The sequence below is a fragment of the Pipistrellus kuhlii genome, unplaced genomic scaffold, assembly GCF_014108245.1.
Source record: "Pipistrellus kuhlii isolate mPipKuh1 unplaced genomic scaffold, mPipKuh1.p scaffold_m20_p_26, whole genome shotgun sequence".
In the NCBI taxonomy this organism is placed as follows: Eukaryota; Metazoa; Chordata; class Mammalia; order Chiroptera; family Vespertilionidae; genus Pipistrellus; species Pipistrellus kuhlii.
The window spans coordinates 82,501-103,614 of NW_023425525.1; the positions used below are offsets into that span (position 1 = coordinate 82,501).

General features: G+C 72.0%; 1 protein-coding gene across 3 annotated transcripts in view; it reads right to left on the reverse strand.

Annotated features, from left to right (window-relative positions):
• Positions 1–2,343: 2,343 nt before the first annotated feature.
• TNS3 (tensin 3) overlaps positions 2,344–21,114 on the reverse strand; it is a 92,838-nt gene continuing 74,067 nt past the window's right edge. For all 3 annotated transcript variants that reach the window (XM_045587169.1, XM_045587168.1, XM_045587167.1), the window contains exons 16-27: positions 19,248–19,362; positions 11,652–11,760; positions 11,026–11,564; positions 10,060–10,146; positions 8,502–8,633; positions 7,278–7,373; positions 6,890–6,967; positions 6,389–6,466; positions 4,596–4,764; positions 4,124–4,192; positions 4,029–4,055; positions 2,344–3,585 (exon numbers count right to left, since the gene is read on the reverse strand). In XM_045587169.1, coding sequence (XP_045443125.1) covers positions 3,441–3,585; positions 4,029–4,055; positions 4,124–4,192; positions 4,596–4,764; positions 6,389–6,466; positions 6,890–6,967; positions 7,278–7,373; positions 8,502–8,633; positions 10,060–10,146; positions 11,026–11,564; positions 11,652–11,760; positions 19,248–19,362 — 1,644 coding nt within the window. In that variant the 3' untranslated portion in view covers positions 2,344–3,440. The remainder of the gene's footprint in view (positions 3,586–4,028; positions 4,056–4,123; positions 4,193–4,595; positions 4,765–6,388; positions 6,467–6,889; positions 6,968–7,277; positions 7,374–8,501; positions 8,634–10,059; positions 10,147–11,025; positions 11,565–11,651; positions 11,761–19,247; positions 19,363–21,114) is intronic.

A 21,114-nucleotide genomic window follows, 5' to 3' on the forward strand; every position in this document is an offset into this window, starting at 1 on the left:
AGCCCTGGGGGACCCCCCCCCCCCCAGGATGTGACAGGCAGGGCCCTGTCTCACCCTCAGGGGAATGACCGGAGGCTCCGGGGTGCAGCTTCTTTGAGGGACCCAGGAGGGGGACCCAGAAGGGGATCCAGGAGGGGGACCCAGGAGGGGGACCCAGGAGGGAGGACCCAGGAGGGAGGATCCAGGAGGGGATCCAGGAGGGAGGACCCAGGAGGGGATCCAGGAGGGAGGACCCAGGAGGGAGGATCCAGGAGGGAGGACCCAGGAGGGAGGACCCAGGAGGGGATCCAGGAGGGAGGATCCAGGAGGGGATCCAGGAGGGAGGACCCAGGAGGGGATCCAGGAGGGAGGACCCAGGAGGGAGGATCCAGGAGGGAGGACCCAGGAGGGGATCCAGGAGGGGGACCCAGGAGGAGGACCCAGGAGGGGATCCAGGAGGGAGGACCCAGGAGGGAGGACCCAGGAGGGGGGACTCAGGAGGGAGGATCCAGGAGGGGACCCAGGAGGGGGGACTCAGGAGGGGGGATCCAGCCCCGTGTTCACTCAGCCGGGGGCGCTGTGGGCCGGAGGCCACCGCGTTCCTGCTTCAAGGGCTTCCAACGCCCAGAGACAAGGCCACAATTTAAAAACAGGAACGCAGTGTTTTTCCTGATTTCCTGGAAAAGCTGTCTTCAGGGTCAGAGGTCAGCCAAAAATGGGACAAACAGGACCGGCCGCTCGGCGGTGCTGACGCCACTGCACGTGATGTCACAGCTAGGTCCCCCAGGAGAGGATCCGGGATGCCCATGTGACGTCACAGCAAGGCCCCCCAGGAGCGGGTCCGGACTGCGGGGGGGGGGGGGGCGGACACCGGGGCTCCGGGGCCGGGGCGGGGGCCAAAGCCTGGGGCGCCCCCCGCCCCGGGGCCCGGTCTCAGGCCGCGTCGTCCGCCCAGCGCGGCCTCCACTGGGCCCCGGGCCGGCAGGGAGGGCCCCCGCGCCCCGGCCCCCCGCGCCCCCAGGCCCCCTGGCCCCCGGCCCCCCCCCCGGCCCCCCCGCCCCCCCCCGGCCCCCCCGGCCCCCCGGCCCCCCGGCCCCCCGCGCCCCGTCCCCAGGCCCCCCGGCCCCCCGGCCCCCCCGGCCCCCCCGGCCCCCCGCGCCCCGCCCCCCGGCCCCGCGCGCCCCGGCCCCCCCCCCCCGGCCCCCCCCCCCGCCCCCCGGCCCCCCCCCCGCCCCCCGCGCCCCCCGCCCCCCGGCCCCGGCCCCCCGCGCCCCGCCCCAGAGGGAGGGTTCGGGTTCGGCGCCGAGCGGATCCTGAAAGTTCAGGGAAAGGGGAGCCCGGCCTGCGGGGCGCAGCGCATTTCGCCGCCGTTTCGGGTTTTCCTTTCGTCTCCGCGGCGGCGGCGGCCACACGGGGGCCGCGGGGACGGGAACCCGCCCCTCCCGCCCCGGGGGCGGCGCGGATCGGACCCGGAGCCGGACCCGGAGCCGGACCGCGGGCTCCGCATCTCCGCCCCGCGCGGCAGTGCGCCCGGCGGCCACCAGGGGGCGGGGCGGCCCGCGCTCCGGCGGACGGACTGCGCATCGGCCCTCCGCCCCCGCCTGGCGCGGCCCGGGGCGGCCCGGGCTGAAGGGATCGGTCCCCGGGGGAGCCCGGGCCGCGGGAGGGGGTCCGCAGTGACAGCCACGAGGGGCAGCTGAAGGAGCGGCTCTTCCTGGCGCCCAGGCCGCTGTCCCGGTCCCTCCGGGGGGGGGCGCGCCCGGGCGGCACCGCGGACCGGACCGCACTCACCGGACCCGCCCGCACCCCGGCTTCCGGCTCCGGGGCGGCCGGCGCAGCGGGGCCTGGTCTCCGCACTCGGGAGGGGCTGGGCCACCCGTCACCCCTTTGGAAGGCGGGTGCACCGACCTGCCTTAGTCAGCGCCCAGGAGCCACACCTGCCACCCTGCCCCGCAGGCCACCGGGACTAAGTTCATCCACAGCCACAGCCACAGCCACACCGTCAGAGGGAGGGACAGGGCGGCATCGCCAGTGATGAGTCCGCCACCAGCTGCCTCCCGCCGGCCCCACACGGGTTCCAGCCCACCCTGGGCCTGTGCCTGACCAGGACCTGAACCCTGACCTCCTGGCTCATAAGCTGATGCTCAACCACTTTAATTCCTGCCGGGCATGGAATACATTCTTAAAACCCGCGTGCACGTGTTCAAAGTCTCCGGAAGAATTTCAACAATGTATCCTGAGGACGGAGTTCATACCCGAGTCCGGCAGGATGCCTGCACTCCGCTCCCAGGAAACCCACACACAGCCCGCCCCTCACGCCCGCAAACACCCACCCCGGCCTCAGGAAGCAGCCGCCGCCGGTTACAAAGTTAATGTTTATTATCCTCTGATAGATACGCAGGCAGAGCTCTGCTATGCACGTGCGCGTGGGCCTCACTCGCGCTGGATACACTTTATAATGCGAGGAAGGCACCGACACCCACGGCGCGAAGGCAGACACGCAAGGGTTCGAGGCCGAGGCCACAGACAGGCCCCTCGGGCCTGAGGGTTACAGGTTAACACTGAGGGGCGCAGTGACTGGTTAGTGGGGGTTAAGGGGACCCGGCCGGGACACTTGAGGGGCACACGCCTGGAGCCCCAGGACAGCGCCCTGTGCCCGCTGGTGCCAGAGGGACCAGGAGCCGGGCAGGTCCTCCCCAGGCTGAGCCGGCGGGCGGCGGGCTCCCCGAGGGCCTGTCGTACCGCCCAGACCGGCTCCTGGGCCCCGGGCGCCGGTGCACGGGAGGCACGCTGCTGCCGGGCTGATCCACGGTGCCCGGCCTCTCCGGCGTCGGGAGGGGCTGCGAGCAAGGCTCAGGCCCGTGACGCCTGTGGGCTCCGGCTTCCCCACAGGCCTGTCCCTCTTCGTCCGGGAGGGCGGGCGGCCGCAGTCTGCCCTCCGATTCCCGCAGGGACTGCGGACGGCTCCGGGGACCGGCCCTCGGGCAGGGAGGAGGCGGCCGCCCGGCCCGGCCCCGGGCGTGAGGAGGCGGCCGCCCGGCCCGGCCCCGGCGGGTTTGGCACAGAAGGAGGCACTTTGCTCGGTGCTTTGGTGGGGGCTGGGGGCCACCCCCTCGCGGCCCAGCCCCTCGCCGAGCGGCCGGCTGGTTCTGGGGCCGAGCTTGGAGGGAGGAGGTGGGATGCCGCAGGGAGGACCTGCAGGGCCACCAGCTTCTCCTGAGCGAGACCACGTGCAGACGGGCACGCCCCTCTGGAGCCCTCGGCCACGGCGGGGGCGCTCCCGGCGGCTCCCTCCCACGGACCCCACGGGAGCCTGCCCTCCTCACCGGCCCCGCGGGGCTGGCAGAGCCCTGGAGCCCACTCCGCCCAGCAGCTGCTGGGCCGCGGGGCGGTCCTCTCGGGAAGGGCGGGGCGGTCTCGGGGCTGAGGACGGGAGTGGGGCCGCGGGGCGGCGTGCGGGCTCAGATCCTCCGCGGGGAGCCGATCATGACCTTGGACACGAAGTTGACGATGGCGCTGGCGGGCTGCTCAGGGTCGTGCTCGGCGAACAGGTGGCACACGTTGTCCGTGGCGCTGCCTTGCTTCCGGGCGACAAGCCCGAAGACTCTGCAGGGAGAGGGGGCTCAGGCGGCCGCGCCCGGGACCCCAGCGGGAGGCCGCTGCCCCCGGTGACGCCCGAGGGAGGAGCAGGTCAGGGCCGCCCGGGCCCGCCCGAGTCCGGCCGCTGTCCTGAGCTGAGCCCGGCCCTCGGCGTCATCGCAGGCAGCACGGCCCGCGGGCAGCACAAGGCGAGTCCTCGCCCCACACGTGACCCTCGCCGGCCCCTCCCGGGCCCGGGCGGGGCACCCCACGCCCCTCAGGGCGGGATGGGGGAGGCTCCGCCTCCCTGTCCCGGCCCTTCTCCCTCTCACAGGGGGAGGGGTTCGTGTGTCCAGCCGTCCCAGGCACCAGGCCACCCATGGTTTGCACGTTTCCGGCCAGAGAGCGGCCAGCTGCTGCCGGAGTCGACCCGGGGACCCCGGAGGCCTCCGAGGGGAGCGGGGGCTCACCGGCACTCCTGGCCGTCCGCGATCCACCTGCGGGAGAGGAGAGCGTCAGGGTCTGTGCGGCTGGGCGGGGCCTCGCACGGGGGCGCCGGTCTTACTTCCTGTCCTGCGGGTCCAGCGCACAGAAGATGACGCTGCTCACCGGGTAGTGCCTCCGGAAGAAGAGCCTGCAGGGGGGGAGGCGGTGAGGGAGGGAGCGCCGGCCGGACATGGCTGAGCCCGGCCATGGGTCCGGGGCTGAGGGGCGGCGGGGCTGGGGGCACGGAGAAGGGCCGTCCCCGAGGGCGGTGCACGGGCACATGGTAAGTGCTCGGGCTGTGCACGCTGGGCTGGGCCCGGAGCGCCGGCCTGCAGGCTCCGGAGAACCGCAGCGACCCCTCGGCCCCGTCTGGGCCGTCCCGGCCTCGGTTTCACTCCAGCCTTCTGCACCCGCACAGCCTCCGGGAGGACGGGGAGGGGGCCGGGTCGCTCCCCTGGGACGCCCCAGGACGCCCAGGGAGGCCGAGGGACGCGCCCACGTGTGAGCAGAGCCCGCCCACCCCCACCCGCCGGCCCGCCCGCGGCTCTCACTTCCGCTGGTTGTCCGTCAGCGTGATGCCCTGGGCCGACACCTTGAAGTGCACGACGGTGGACAGGGGCGGCGGCTGCTGGGCCAGCGCGGTGCTCAGGGCCTTCTGCACGGCCTGCGGGCCCGTGAGCGACTCCAGCTCCGTGGAGCTCAGGTACCACACGTTGCAGGCTGTGGGCGGGCGGGCGGGGTCAGTGCGGACATGGCGTCGCCCGGCCCTGGGCTCAGGGACTGCTCGACCGCTGGCCCTGCCGGGTGCCCCGGAGGCTGACACCCTGCCCGAGGCGCAGGGAGCGAGTGACGCAGACACACGCGCCCCAGGCCGGACACACGCGCCCCAGGCCAGACACACGCGCCCCAGGCCAGACACACGCGCCCCAGGCCAGACACACGGGCCCCAGGCCGGACACATGCGCCCCAGGCCGATGGAGAAGACATACGTGCCCCGGGCCAGACACACGCGCCCCAGGCCGGACACACGGGTCCCAGGCCGGACACACGCGCCCCAGGACACACACACGCGCCCCAGGACAGACACACGCGCCCCAGGACAGACACACGCGCCCCAGGCCGGACACACGCGCCCCAGGCCGGACACACGGGTCCCAGGCCGGACACACGCGCCCCAGGACACACACACGCGCCCCAGGACAGACACACGCGCCCCAGGCCAGACACACGCGCCCCAGGCCGGACACACGCGCCCCGGGACAGACACACGGGTCCCAGGCCAGACACACGGGTCCCAGGCCAGACACACGCGCCCCAGGCCGGACACACGCGCCCCAGGCCGGACACACGCGCCCCGGGACAGACACACGGGTCCCAGGCCGGACACACGGGTCCCAGGCCGGACACACGCGCCCCAGGCCGGACACACGGGTCCCAGGCCGGACACACGCGCCCCAGGACGGACACACGGGTCCCAGGCCGGACACACGCGCCCCAGGCCGGACACACGGGTCCCAGGCCGGACACACGCGCCCCAGGCCGGACACACGGGTCCCGGGCCGGACACACGTGCCCCGGGCCGGACACACGTGCCCCAGGACAGACACACGCGCCCCAGGACAGACACACGTGCCCCAGGCCGGACACGCGCGCCCCAGGCCACTGGAGAAGACACACTGGCTGTGTGTGCCCGGCGTCCGGGGGCTGGACAGGGCTGACCACCCGGAGTGAAGGAACCTCCTCGGGGTGTGTGTGTGTGTGTGGGGGGGGGGGGGGGGCAGGCACCATCACGGCCCGGCTGGAGCTCCGAGTGAGGCGGCGCCGGGGGCAGCGTGTGGGGCAGATGCATGGACGGCGGTTTGGGAGCGCCCGGCGGTTTGGGAGCGCCCGGAGCTCGCGCGGCAGCCTGGCCCTGGTCGGAGCCTTACAGAGCCGTGTCAGCGGGTGGCGCCGAGGGGGCACATTCACGGGGTCAGACGAGCCCCGCATCGGGGTCCCTGGAGGTCTCACCTCTGCGGGGACCGAGGACACCGTGCCCACGAGGCAGCCGGCGCGGTGACATCGGCCACACGGCGTTGTAGGGGGACACGAGGGAAACGAGTCCAGGAGGGCAGGTCCCCCATCCTGTCTCATGACGTTTCCCCCAAACTCAGCACAGACGTGGCACGAACCCCACGGAACTGAGCCTGGGGCGTGGCACTGATCCCTAAACTGGGCCACGGCAGAGCCCAGGCACATTTCCGGCCACGGGCCACGTGGAAGGAACTGTTGGCATTCAGAGGAGAGGAGACCCAGACACCAGAGGAGACCCCACATCCTGCCGCTGCCCCCCGGGGGGACCCACCTGCGCCCTGCTTCAGCAGCTCGGCCGCGGAGCTGGCCGCCGTCTGGGCCGGGCTGTCCGTCACCTCCTCCAGCGGGTCTGCGGGAAGGAGAACCATGACGCCGAGGCGCTGAGCCGGCTCCCGAGGAGAGACCTGGCCGAGCGCCCGGACGCGGCCTGCTGGGCGGTCGGAGTTCCTCCCGGCAAAGCCGCCCGGCCGAGCCCGCCACCCGCGGAGGAGAGCGGGGACCGGCCACCGGGGCTTCCTGACCCTGGTCTCAGAGTGTCCACAGCAGTGACTCCACCTCCACCCACGGCACTTCCAGCGAGGACGGGCGTCCTGCGGCCCAGCAGAGACCTGTTTGCTGCGCGGCGAAGGCACACACAGCCCTGCCTGTGGTCCGGCCCGGCCGCTCCTCCCGAGGCTGTCCAGCCTCTGTGCAGCCACCCACCCCAGCACCACTGACGGAAGGAGCTCGTGCCCATCGCTGTGTCCGATCGGCAGAGCAGCCCCGCCCGTACCTCGGTCGGGGATGAGCAGCTTGCAGGGCAGCGCCAGGGGCGTGATGGAGTGCTGGCACACCAGGGCCGTCAGGCTCCCTGTGGGCGGCCGGACAAGGGCACGGTCAGCGAGCCCGAGCGCCCAGGAGAGCCCGCTGCCGCCTCGCCGCCCGTGGAGGGACTTTGTGCAAACGCCAGCAGACGGAGGGGTGGGTGTGGGGCGGCGATTCGTGGCAGACACGCGCCCTCCCCTTGGTAAGAAAACCGCCGTCTGAGGGGCCGGCCGCCCGCAGGGGGAGGCTCGTCCCCCTGCCCCGCGGCTCCGGCCCCGGCTCTGCATTGCTGAGCGTGCCCACCGGTTCCCTCGGGGGGAGGCCCCCTCGGGCCACGTCCGGCCGCCCTCACTCACCGAAGTAGGGCTCATTGGAGCAGCCCTTGAGCCGCACGCCCTTCGGGGTGCACTCGACCAGGAAGTGCCGGACCAGCTCGTTGGCCAAGTCCCCGGCTGCGGAGGTTACAGAAAGGAAGACAGTTAGAGACCGAACGGGAGGGTGGTGGTCAGAGAGAGGACAGCGGTCAGAGGAGGACAGCGGTCAGAAGGAGGCGGGGTCAGAAGGAGGCGGCGGGGTCAGAAGGAGGACAACGGTCAGAGGGAGGAGGCGGGGTCAGAGGGAGGACAGCGGTCAGAGGAGGACAGCGGTCAGAAGGAGGAGGCGGGGTCAGAAGGAGGACAACGGTCAGAGGGAGGAGGCGGGGTCAGGAGGAGGAGGCGGGGTCAGAAGGAGGAGGTGGGGTCAGAGGGAGGACAGGGTCAGAGGGAAGACAGGGGTCAGCGGGAGGAGGCGGGGTCAGGAGGAGGAGGCGGGGCCAGAGGGAGGAGGCGGGGTCAGAGGGAAGACAGGGGTCAGCGGGAGGAGGCGGGGTCAGGAGGAGGAGGCGGGGTCAGAGGGCGGAGCTGCTGGAGAGGCCGCTCTGGCACACCCACACGCAGGCGGACGGAGGCGCCATCTCGGTCCCCTGAGCAGGAGGCGGTGCGTGAGGACGAGGGTGCCTGGGGCAGCGCTGCGCACAGTGTGCCTTTTACAGGGGAACGGTGGAGGGAGGAGGTGGGGTCAGAGGGAGGACAGGGGTCAGCGGGAGGAGGTGGGGTCAGAGGGAAGACAGTGGTCAGAGGGAGGAGGTGGGGTCAGAGGGAAGACAGTGGTCAGAGGGAGGAGGTGGGGTCAGAGGGAAGACAGTGGTCAGCGGGAGGAGGCGGGGTCAGAGGGAAGGACGAGGACGAGGGTGCCTGGGGCAGCGCTGCGCACAGTGTGCCTTTTACAGGGGAACGGTGGAGGGAGGAGGCGGGGTCAGAGGGAGGACAGCGGTCAGAGGGAGGAGGCGGGGTCAGAGGGAAGGACGAGGACGAGGGTGCCTGGGGCAGCGCTGCGCACAGTGTGCCTTTTACACGGGAACGGTGGAGGGAGCCCCGGCCGGCCGGCGGGGACCTGGGGCAGCCGGGAGGGCCGCCCGTCAAACAGTAAGAAATAAAACACAAATGGCAGCTCCTTTTGAACGAGGACCGTGTGACCAGAGCGCGCCGCAGGCGGACAGACAGAAGACCCTGAGACACCGCCCGGCGGCCGGCACCCACCTTTCTTGTGCAGCTGCAGGACGGAGGGCGGGGGCGTGGCCACCTTCATGGCCAGCCCGTAGGCACCGCGGAAGGAGTGGCTGTCCCGCACGACGAAGGAGCCGGGCTCCTTGTCCCTCAGCATGGCGATGGCTGCGGGAGGGCGGGGTCAGCGGGCCACGGGCGCCCACGCAGGCCCTGTTCGCCCCTGCCCCCGGGGCCGGCGGGACCCGTGCGGTCCTACTGGAGGCCCCTCCCTCTGGGTCACAGACCCACCCACATAGGGGCCCGCCCTGAAGTGCTACTCAGTGTTCAATCCTATCTAATAAAGAGGCAACATGCAAATTGACCCTCACTCCCTCACAAGATGGCTGCCTATAACCAGGCTGGCAAGGGGTTTAGTGAGGGAACAATCAAATGATTGAACAGCAGGCTGCTGGGGCAACCAGGCCAGCAGGGGGGGCAGTTAGGGGTGGTCAGGATGGCAGAGGGGCAGTTAGGGGTGATCAGGTTGGAAGGGGGCAGTTAGGGGTGATCAGGCTGGCAGGGAGGGGGCAGTTAGGGGTGATCAGGATGGCAGGGGGGCAGTTAGGGGTGATCAGGTTGGAAGGGGGCAGTTAGGGGTGATCAGGCTGGCAGGGAGGGGGCAGTTAGGTGCGACCAGGCAGGCAGGCAGGCAGGTGAGTGGTTAGCAGCCACGGTCCAGGACTGTGAGAGGGAAGTTAGACTGCCGGTTTAGGCCTGATAGCAGCAGTTGGCCATCCCCGAGGGGTGCCGGACTGGAGAGGGTGCAGGCTGGGCTGAGGGCCTCTAGTGTTGATACAAACTCCAGGAGGCCCGGGGATGGCGCGCCAGCCTGGCCCAAAGCCCTCCGAGGACCACCAGCCAACATGGCCGACAGCAGAGCTGGCACGCCGGGTCGTCTTTCCCAGGCGACGTGGGCATCCTGCCTCACTGCTCCCCAAACCTCCCTGCGGCCTGGCCGGGCCTCTGAGGGAGGAGGGGCGTGCCGGGACAGCACCCTCAGGGAGCCGTGCCAGACCCAGCCCACGTCCCTCTGGTAACAACCAGGATTTCCTCCCCAGGGTTTAGTGTTTATGGAGAGAGGAGAAAACCAGGGGGTTCAGGCATAAAGTCACACAAATCCCAGCCCCGGGGCCTCTCGGGCAAAGAGCAGACGGGGAGGGGCAGGCAGGGACGCGGTGACGCCGGTGTCCGTCCCAGGCCCTCACAGGCCCTCGGGCAGCGGGCGGGAGGCCCAGCAGCCGGGACAGCTGTGTCCCATCGTGCTCCTGCGGCCGCTCCCTCCGAGCTCTCTGCTCAGCTCAGAGGCACCGGGCGCACAACCCGTCACACGGCCACTGGCTCCGCAGGCCGGCCCCTCCCCCCTTCCTGAAGTCCCCGTGGCTCCGACCCTAAAGGCAGCGGCCACCGCTGGGCCCGCCTGGGACGTGGCCTCCTGGGACCGGTGAGCTCCCCCCGGACCCAGCTTCTCCCATCCACCCTGGAGTCGCCAGGCCAGCCCTCCCTCCCGCCCGGCCCCGCCCGGCCCGCCCCACGCTGACCGAGCGGCACGCACCCTGCTCCCTGGAGATGTCCGCCTTGTACCAGAACTTGGAGGTGTCCTGCACAAAGCTCACCGTCACCTGCTTCTCTCCCGGGTTTTCTGCGAACGGATTAGATGGTGGCTGGGGGCGCGTGTCACCAGTGCTCACCAGCGCGGCAGGGGCCCCCCCTGGTGTAACACGGGGGAGACACGGAGGCCCGCCTCTGGGAGCACCCAACACGTCCCCCAACAGACGGGCTCGCCCGGCCCACGTGGCTCAGGGGCCGAGTGTTGACCTAGGAACCAGGAGGTCACGGTTGGATTCCTGGCCAGGGCACAGGCCCAGGTTGTGGGTTCAATCCCCAGTGAGGGGTGTGCAGGAGGCAGCTAATCCATGATCCTCTCATCACTGATGTTTCTCTCTCTCTCTTTCCCGCCCTTCCTCCCTGAAACCAATAAAACCCTATCTGAACGCCTCTTAAAAAGAATGGAGTTTTCCTTCATTTAAAAAGCAGACAGACGGACAGACAGACAGATGGTACAAAGCAAGGCCAGTTGTGCTTCCCGGGACCAAGACCTTGGAATGTAAAAAGATGAACTTGACATGAACTCATTGAATTCGAAACCAAAGCATTCCTCAAGGCCCCTGCTCCGAGGGAAGGGAGCACCCGTGGGCCCGCTGCCTCTCCCTGCGGGGGCTCCCGGACCTGAGGGGCGGAGGGTGGAGGGGGCTCCCGGACCTGAGGGGTGGAGGGGGGAGGGGGCTCCCAAACCTGAGGGGTGGAGGGTGGAGGGGGCTCCCGAACCCGAGGGGCGGAGGGGGGGAGGCGGGAGGGGGCTCCTGGGACCCACGGGGCCGAGGGGGGGAGGGGGGAAAGAGGGGAGGCGGAGGGGGGGGCTCCCGGACCCGCGGGGCGGAGGGGGGAGGAGGGGGGGAGGCGGGAGGAGCCAGCCTGGCAGAGGCCCGCTCCCCGAGGCCGCCCCGGAGGGACCACGTACCCGGAGCAGGAGCCGCCTCGGGGGGCTTGGAGAAGTCGGGGAGCACGCTGGGGAAGGGGATGCTCATGGTGCTCCCGCTGTGGGGGCTGGAGAAGCCGCTGGAGGTCGGGGAGATGGAGCCGAGGGAGTGGTCGCCCTCCGAGGCCCGCTTCTTCTCGGGGAGCGGTGGCTGCCCGGTCAGGGGGCCGTGGCCGTGGCCGTGGCCCCCCGGGGGGAAGGGGGGCAGGAAGCCATTGTCCGCAGTGGCCGCAGCTGCCCGCAGGGCGCCCGGGGCCTGGGCAGGGGGCAGGCCGCCTCCCCCGGGGGCTGCGCCGGAGCCCAGGAAGGCGGGGCTGCTGGCGGGGTCCAGCACCCCCGGGGGCTCGGCCAGCGGGTGGCCACGGAGGGGGAGCTCGGCGGGCGGGAGGTGGGGCCGCCCGGGGCCGGGGCCCGGGAGCTCGCTGGGGCCCAGCAGGCTTCGGGGGGGCCGGCTGCTCCCGGGCGGGGCGGGCGTGGGCTTGGGGCCGGTGTCCACCCACAGGCGCTCGGCAGACAGGGGGCTGTTGAGGAGGCAAAGGTCAGAGCAGACGCAGGGGGAGCAGGACTCAGGGGCGGGCCCGGCCCCGCCCGCCCGGCGGCCCGCTGACCTGTCCCCCCCGGCGCCGGGGCTGCCGGCGGGGGCCCGCGGGAAGGGCGGCCCGGCGGCTCCGGGTCCCACGAGGCTCTCGGACATCCCCACGGAGCGGGCGAGGGCCTCTGCGGACAGGGAGGCGGCGTGACTGTGTCTGCAGGAGCAGGCCCGCCGCGCGGAGCGTGGGCCGCCACCGAGGCGCACGGCGCTGACGTGGGGACCGTCTCCTTGGGAGCCGGGAGGCACAGCCACGTCCCCCGCTGGCCACCAGGTCACTTCCCGCCTGGGCAGTGTGGCCCGCGTGTCCTCGCCCCAGGGTGCAGCTGCCCAATCACTCCCATCATGCAGGGGAGAGGCTGAGAGCCTTCAACAGCTGCTGTGGGACACCCAGCCCACACGTCCCACGGTCCCACTCGTCCCACGGACCCACACGTCCCACACGTCCCACGGACACACACGTCCACGGACCCACACGTCCCACGGACCCACATGCCCCACACGCCCCACACGTCCCACGGTCCCACACGATCCCACACGTCCCACACGCCCCACACGCCCCACACGTCCCACGGTCCCACACGCCCCACACGTCCCACGGTCCCACACGATCCCACACGTCCCACACGCCCCACACTCCCCACACGTCCCACGGTCCCACACGCCCCACACGTCCCACGGTCCCACACGTCCCACACGTCCCACGGTCCCACACGCCCCACACGCCCCACACGCCCCACACGTCCCACGGACCCACACGTCCACGGACCCACACGACCCACACGTCCCACGGACCCACACGTCCCACGGACCCACACGCCCCACACTCCCCACACGTCCCACGGACCCACACGTCCACGGACCCACACGTCCCACGGTCCCACAGAACCTCCCACATGCACCGATGAGAAGCTCCTCCACCGGGGCTACGCCAGGGCCAGCACAGGCCTCCAGGCCACGGGTCTGGGAGGTTTAAGACCGGGCCTGTCCGACGCTCCCCGAATGGGACAGACCACCATGGCCCACACAACGCCACGGAGACCACGGGCGGCTGCTTTCTGCCCCAGACTGGGCTGTGAGGAACGGACAGAGAAGCCACGGAGCCGTCGACACCACAGCCTGTCTCCAGCCTAGACTTCCCCACTTGGGAGCGTGTGGAATGGAGGCCTCGGCCGGGCTGTGGCAGCCCACAGTTCTGGGAGATAAAACGGGCTCAGAGCTCGGAGCCAAGAGGCTGCAGGATGAGGGCCCTTGATGCACTGTCTCCCTGCCAGGCACTGACTCCCTCCCGGCCGAGGCAGAGCCCAGCGCGGCACCCAGGGGGCGAGCTGCCGAGGAGCCACATTGGAGCGTGGGCTGGGCACTCTCAGGGCCGGAGGCGGACGGACAGACCCCGGTTCTGTGGGTGAGCCTCAGGGAGACTGCCCACCGGGCCCGGCGGTGCCACAGCCTCCTGGTCGGCCCCGGGACAGACTTCCTCAGGGTCCTCATCGCCAGCAAAGCGGCCGGTCCTGCCGCACCGCCCTCCCTGCCGCACCAGGGCCCGCCTCGGGGTCCTCGGTGTTGGGACTCTGACCTGCCGCTTCCTGGTTCCCGGCGCCAATGGGTGGCCTGGCGGGGGACCGGGCGCCCTCTCTGCACCCCGGATGGGGTCCGGGCGCCCTCTCTTAGCCCGGCTCCCCCTCCTGCACTTCCTGACCAGGGCCAGCGTGGGGTCAGGACCTCAGAGGCTATTTCAGTCCGGCAGCGGGCTGGGCCGGATGGTGCGGCTCCTGCCGTCCACTGTTTACATCGCGTGCGAGGGAACAGGAAGAGGAGCCGGGACACGAGGAGGGAACAGCCCTGTAGTGAAGCCGGGGGGGGGACCCCGACATCAGGTTTACCCCAAGACCCGGAGCTGGGCACAGCAGTCAGGCTCACAAGGAGAGGCGGGCATGTGCTGTTTATGAAAAACAGCATCGCCATTCCCATGTTCTGTGTTCCCGCCAGAGTGCTTACGGAGGCCTGAACATCGCTCACTGACAGTCACTGTGACTACCAACGGCCGCCAAGCTCCTGCGTGACCTTCGGTGAGAACGGGGTCCTTAACCGAGGTCCAGACGGCACCCGCCCGCCTCCGCCTGGGACCACAACAACAGGCACATCCACGATAAACTGAGAGCGAGCATCTTTCTCCCCCTCCCCTCCCTCCTTCCCTCCTTCCCCTCCTCCCGCCCCATCCTCCCCTGCTTTCCTCTCTCTTGCCCTCCTCCCCTCCCTCCTTCCTCCCCCTCCTCCCCTGCTTTCCTCCCTCCTTTCCTCCCTCCCTCCCCCCCCTCCCTCCCTCCCTCCCGCCCTCCTCCCCTCCCTCCTTCCTCCCCCTCCTCCCCTGCTTTCCTCCCTCCTTCCCTCCCTCCCTCCCGCCCTCCTCCCCTCCCTCCCTCCCTCCCTCCCCCTTCCTTCCCTCCTCCCCTCCCCCATCTGCTAGCATCTCCGTCCCCCATGGTGTCCCGCCCTGCACCGGCCCTGGGCACACAGGAGAGCCCGTCCCCCTCCCGCTGCCCTCAGGGGCCCGGGCTCCAATCCGGGATCCTGGCCTGACTCCCCCACATTCCCAGACCCCAGGGCCCAGGCACAGCCTCGGCCTCCGGGACCTCCGGTCGCTCAGCCCGGAGCCCTCCTCCTGCCCTCCCCCCATCAGGGCGACCCGTGTCTCCCCGCTCCCTGCTCCTCGCTGCCGCTCTGGCCGCCGCGGCCCCGGACCACGAGGCTCACACGGAACATTCGGAGAAGCAGCCCCTCGCTGCCAGCACCGGGAGGGGTTTTAAAAGCAGCCTTTGTGCGGGAGTCCTGGCGGAGTTCCTAACCGGCCCTCCTCCTGCAATCCTCTGTTAATTGTCTGTGAACAAGGGGCCCTTCACAGCCGGGAGGGGGCGGGCCGGCGGAGGCCGAGGAGGTGAAGGCCGAGGCGGCGGCCAGCGCCATCGCGTGCTTTTCTGCAGAAAACCCACGCCCGCGTCTGCGGCCTCACGGCTCCGAGCGGCCGCGGTCACCACCTTCCCCGTCTCCGCCTCCTCTTCCCCAGCCCGCAGGACCACACACACACACACACACACACACACACACACGTGTCTCCCGTGAGTCCCCGGAAAGCTCTTCTAGAAGCCTCCGGGAGCCCACTCCCCCGACGGGCGGGGGTGCCTGCCCGGGAGCGACCCTCCACCCATGGCCCCGCTGTGGCACCGGAGAGAACGCCCGCCCGCCCGCGGGCTGGAGGGCGCCTTCCTGGCTCAGGCTGACCCGCAGGCGCCCGGGAATTCCCTTCCCTCGCGGGCGGTCTCCCGGCAACGTCCACCCGCAGAAGGACAGCGGGTCCGAGCGGCCGACATCCCCCCGGCAACCCGGGATTCGGCCGGCCGGCGCCTGCAGCTCCACGGGCCATGCTCCTCCCTCCGGCTCTGGAGCCGCTGGGCCGGGTGCCGAGGGGCCTGGGCGAGGATGGGCCACGTGGAGCTGGGGGTGCTGAGGGCGCCCAGAGCACCCGGGCTGAGAATGGGGGCACCCAGAGCCGGGTCTGGAGATGCTGAGGGGCGGGGCACCCCTGGGGCTGGGGAAACCGAGTCCTCCCCTCCCCTGGGGAGCACTCCCAGGAGCACTCCGTGGGCGGCCGCCACCACGTCCACCAGAGCCTCATCCACGCCGGCAGCTGTGCCCCGCCCGCCCGGCGCACCGACTGCCTTCCGTCTGCAAACCCTCCCTCCCCGGAAGCGGACACCGGCTGCCGGTGGAGACGGCGCCCCAGGCCCGGGCGGCACACGGCAGAGCTTCCCCCCTGAGGGTGTGCGGCCGGGGAGGACCCTGGGGGAGGGACACCTGGCGCCTCCGCCCGCAGCTGCCCGTGACCCCCTGCGGCCGTCTGCCACGGAGCCGGCGGCGACAGGCACGCCGGCCGGCCGGCGGCTCCGTGGCTGAGCATCGCCTATGAACCGGGAGGGCGCAGGTTCAATTCCCGGCAGGGCATCTGCCAGGGTTGCAGGCTGATCCCTAGGGGCAGCCGATCCACAATTCTCTCTCGTCAGTGATGTTTCTCTCTCCCTCTCCCTTCCTCTCTCCCTAAAAACGTAACCCAGATAAAACCTTTTAGAAAGAAGAGCAGACCCCGAGGGGAGGCCCCGTGTCCCCAGCCCCACACCCGGGCCTGCGCCCAGAACTGGGCCCAGCAGGGAAGGGTGGCTGCTGCTCTGAGGCCTCCACCGCACAGTGGCAGTGTCCCCCCGGGCCCCTCCCTGACCCCCCGGGAACACGGACCACACCACAGGTCCCTCCGGTCTGCACTGAGTCCAGCCCAGCTTCACCTCCGTGGGCACGGCTCACTGCCACGCCCCACGCCCCGTGGGCCACCGCTCCCCCAGCACAGGGACGCGGCCCTCCCTCCGCACGCACAGCCCGTGCTCCCCGTGTGAGAGCGCTCGTCCTGAGCAGACACCTCGCTGCAGGCGGCTGGCTGGGGGTCCCGGGAAACCACACGGGGGGGGGGGGGGTGACGGAGCCCGAACCACAGGAAACCGAGCAGACAGGTCCGCAGGCGGGCGGGAGTACCAGAGGGTGACCTCTGACGGCGTCTCCCCAGGCAGTGCCGCGGGGTCCCCTTCCTTCCGCAAACCCATCCCGCCGGCGGCCGCTCGGCCACCCTGTCCCAGCGCTGGCTCCCTGGGGTGGGGGTCAGAGGGGGACGCGGAAGGACGAGACCACCCCTGCGAGGCGGAGGGAGGGCACGGACAGCCTGGCCCCGTCTGTGCGGCCCGCGGACGGATGCGGCAGGCACATTTTTTCCATTTTTCTGCGTTTCTCGGTTTCAGCAAAAGAATGTGCTGCTGCGAAGCAGGGCGGCCAGCCCACATCTGTGAGCCAGGCTCTCGGAGGCAGGAGGCAGGAGCCGCTCAGACAAAGCCGTCTGAGCTGCCCTGGGGCAGGGGGACAGCCAGAGCCTCAGGGACCCCAGTGTGCTTCCCTCCGAGGAACTGGCAGAGCCCCCCCCCTCCGGTTCCACCCCTGCCCCCGCCCCCTGGCTGCAGACCCCACAGCCACCTGGTCCCACCCGGCCCCTCCCCCAGATCAGGTTTCAGCCCGGGAGGGGGGCAGGGAGAAGGGAGAGGGGCGGGGAGGACAGACCCAGTGGCAGGAGCTGCTGGTTGGGCTGAGCTCACCTGGGTGCCGGGCGCAGTCTGTCCAGGGAAGGGCCTGGGGCCGGTCCCCCAGGCCCTGTGTGGCCAGCGGCTCCCACACCCACTGGGCAGAGCCACTCTGATCCTGTCCCGGGGGAGCTGGGCCACCACCCGGAGGCCCATTCACAGACGCCCTGAGCCTTGGCCTGGGCGGAGTGTGTGTGTGTGTGTGTGTGTGTGTGTGTGCGCGCGCAGGGCGGAGTGTGTGCGTGTGTGTGTGTGTGTGTGTGCGCTGGGCGGAGTGTGTGTGTGTGTGTGTGTGTGCTGGGCGGAGTGTGTGTGTGTGTGTGTGTGTGTGTGCTGGGCGGAGTGTGTGCGCTGGGCAGAGTGTGTGTGTGTGTGTGTGTGTGGTGAGGGGGGCTGGGGCGGGGTGGGTGGGCCTGGCGGTCAGTTCGGTCTGGGCACAGTGGCTCCGCCCGCTCAGCTCTGTGGTCGCTTCCTCTGGAGTCCTCCCCGCTTCCTTCTCCTCCCTTTCATCTCGTAAACCCCGCAGGGAAACCCTCTGCTCTGCCTCTTCCCTTCAGTCCGCCAGCGCCACCCGGGGGTCGCCCCCAGGACCTGCCCTTCGGGAGCCCCCTCGCCAATGGGACCTGGTTCCCTGGCTCCATGCTCACAGCGGAGAACCGTCTGGCAGGCACCAGAATGGCCAGTCAGCCGTGCCCCTGCCCCTGCCCCTGCCCCTAGGGGGGGCACCCCCAGGCCCGCTCAGCCGGCCGGCCGCCTGCCTGAGTGCTGGGACCTTCCACCAGCCCGTGCCCTGCCCAGCCCGCAGGCCCTTCCTGACCAGGTGGACTCCCCGCCCGGAGCCGTCTGCGGACTCACCTGCTGGGCCCCTCCTGCCAGCAGGCTGCTCACACTCTGGCCCTTTCTCCCTCTTCTCTGCTCATACTCTGCCCTCTATCTGAAAGGTCAACCCCACACACCAGCTGGTGAAGAACTCCTACACATTCGTCAAAACCCATTTCAAATGACCCCTTGTCACAGGACGTGGGACCCTGTCCCCTCAGGCAGCGCGTGCTCCGTTCCTGTACCTGGAAGCTACAGGAACAAGTCCTTGGAGCAGAGGGCTCTGTGTGTGGGCGGCAGCCACCCCTCCCCTCGCCTGCCTCACGGGTCGGGCACAGCCCACCAACACCCCTGCCAGCGCGGACACCGCCCGCTCACGCCCTCCCGGACACGCCAGACGTCCCTGCCCGGCGGGCACCCCCGGCCACTCCGGGCACCGCAGGAAGGCCCGGGCCCTCCGGTGAGGCACTTCCTCTGCTTGTTGTTTCCTGTCTCGGGCAGAGGCTGTCGGAAATGCAGGCTCAGCGAGGCGGCCCAGCTTTCCCACGCCCCTCGCTCCTGCAGGGGGAAGGCGGCCCAGCGCCAAGCCCAGGAAGGGCTGGGACGGACACAGACAGACTGACAGACGGCGCTCCCAGGGTGGGCAGCGGCGAGGGCCGAGGGGTGGGTGTGCTCTGGGGCACGTCACACAGAGTCTCCGAGACTGCGTGGCCCACGGGCGGGACCATGGCCTCCCTCCGGGGGTCAGGCGTCCCTCCCCGTCCCTCACCACCGGCTGACCCATCGGAAAACAAAGCTAACTTTTCACGTGGCCTTTTCCTCATGCAGAAAAACAGCCGTGACCACACCAACACGCACACACACGGTACACACACGTGTCATGGTAAGTCTACGGGAACTGAAACGTGGCAGGATCTAACCCAAACAGGATGCTCTGCCAGGGCCCCTCTGGCAACGGACACCCTCGTTTGGGGCCCCCAGGTTCCAGGGTGAACACCCCAATGTCCGTCTGCGCCCCCACGGCCCTCAGTGACTCAGAGGGCTGACCCTCCTCAGCTGTCACCCCAAGGCTCCCCACGAGTCCCGCAGGGCCTGGGCCGGGAGGACCGCCCCGCCCCCTCCAGGTCCGCCCGGCCCGGCTCGCCTGGGAAGGAACGGAGGCCGCAGGGCGCCGGCCGGCACCCGGAAGGGAAGCACCCAGGCTCCACCGGCCAGGGCGCCCGCACACCCCCAGCCGCCTGGGGACCAGGCCCGATGTCCACGGCCTGCGGGCCCGACCCAGGCTCAGCGAGGCGGCCGGCGCTCGGAGGGTCAGGCTCAGCTCCGGGGCCGCGGGAGGACGGGAGGGGGCGCCCACGCAGCCAGCCTGTCTGGTCCCGCCCCTCCCGCCCCGGGCCGGAGCAGGCCGGCCGGCACGGAACGCTCCGGAAGCTGTCCCGCCGGCGGCTGCCGTGCCTGGCGCTCGAGGGCCGTGCCCGGCGTCGGGGACACGAGGGCCAGGGCAGCAGGGCACGAGGCCAGCGAGGCCGCCTCACCCACGCAGGAGCGCGGGGCCTCCCGCCTACAGGGCCCGGTTTCCGCCCCCGCCCCCGAGGCGGGTCCCGGGCGCCCTCCCTGGTCCTCACCGTAGGGTGTCGGCGGGGGAGACAGGGGAAACGCCGGGGTGGGCGACCCGCAGCTGCCGGTCTTGCTCGGAGAGAAGGCCCTGCCGTCGACCGCCCCCTCGTCGGGGGTCCCCATCTGAAAGGGACACGGCCGGCCGGGCCGCCTCGTCAGGGCCTGAGGGTGGGGACGGGGACCGGGCTGGCTCCCCACCCACAGCCCCACCCGGGGGTCAGGGGCAGAGGGACCGGGGACAGGTGGGCGGGGAGGGCCTGCGGGGGAAGGAGGGGCTGCGGGGGGAGGGCCTGCGGGGGAGGGAGGGCCTGTGGGGGGGGGCTGCAGTGGGGGAAGGAGGACCTGTGGGGGGAGGGAGGGCCTGTGGGGGAGGGAGGGGCTGTGGGGGGAGGGCCTGCGGGGGAGGGAGGGCCTGCGGGGGGGGAGGGGCTACGGGGGGGGAGGGCCTGCGGGGGAGGGAGGGGCTGCGGGGGGAGGGCCTGCGGGGGGAGGGCCTGTGGGGGAGGGAGGGCCTGTGGGGGGGGGCTGCAGTGGGGGAGGGGCTGCGGGGGAGGGAGGGGCTGCGGGGGGAGGGCCTGCGGGGGAGGGAGGGGCTGCGGGGGGAGGGCCTGCGGGGGGGGGGAGGGCCTGCAGGGGAGGGAGGGGCTGCGGGGGGAGGGCCTGCGGGGGAGGGAGGGGCTGCGGGGGGAGGGCCTGCGGGGGGAGGGCCTGCAGGGGGAGGGGCTGCGGGGGAGGGAGGGCCTGCGGGGGGAGGGCCTGCGGGGGGAGGGCCTGCGGGGGGAGGGGCTGCGGGGGGAGGGGCTGCAGGGGAGGGAGGGGCTGCGGGGGGAGGGCCTGCAGGAGGAGGGCCTGGGGGGGGAGGGCCTGCGGGGGGAGGGCCTGCAGGGGAGGGAGGGCCTGCGGGGGAGGGCCTGCGGGGGGAGGGCCTGTGGGGGAGGGAGGGGCTGCGGGGGGAGGGCCTGCGGGGGGAGGGCCTGCAGGGGAGGGCCTGCGGGGGGAGGGCCTGCAGGGGAGGGAGGGCCTGCGGGGGGAGGGCCTGCGGGGGAGGGAGGGGCTGCGGGGGGAGGGCCTGCGGGGGGAGGGCCTGCAGGGGGAGGGGCTGCGGGGGAGGGAGGGCCTGCGGGGGGAGGGGCTGCGGGGGGAGGGCCTGCGGGGGGAGGGGCTGCAGGGGAGGGAGGGGCTGCGGGGGGAGGGCCTGCAGGGGGAGGGCCTGGGGGGGGAGGGCCTGCGGGGGGAGGGCCTGCAGGGGAGGGAGGGCCTGCGGGGGAGGGAGGGGCTGCAGGGGGAGGGCCTGCGGGGGAGGGAGGGCCTGCGGGGGGAGGGCCTGTGGGGGAGGGAGGGCCTGCGGGGGGAGGGCCTGCGGGGGAGGGAGGGGCTGCGGGGGGAGGGCCTGTGGGGGGGGGCCTGCGGGGGAGGGAGGGGCTGCAGGGGGAGGGCCTGCGGGGGAGGGAGGGCCTGCGGGGGGAGGGCCTGCGGGGGAGGGAGGGGCTGCGGTGGGAGGGCCTGCGGGGGAGGGAGGGGCTGCGGGGGGAGGGCCTGTGGGGGGGGGCCTGCGGGGGAGGGAGGGGCTGCAGGGGGAGGGCCTGCGGGGGAGGGAGGGCCTGCGGGGGAGGGCCTGCGGGGGAGGGAGGGGCTGCGGTGGGAGGGCCTGCGGGGGAGGGAGGGGCTGCGGGGGGAGGGCCTGTGGGGGGGGGCCTGCGGGGGAGGGAGGGGCTGCAGGGGGAGGGCCTGCGGGGGAGGGAGGGCCTGCGGGGGGAGGGCCTGCGGGGGAGGGAGGGGCTGCGGTGGGAGGGCCTGCGGGGGAGGGAGGGGCTGCGGGGGGAGGGCCTGTGGGGGGGGGCCTGCGGGGGAGGGAGGGGCTGTGGGGGGAGGGCC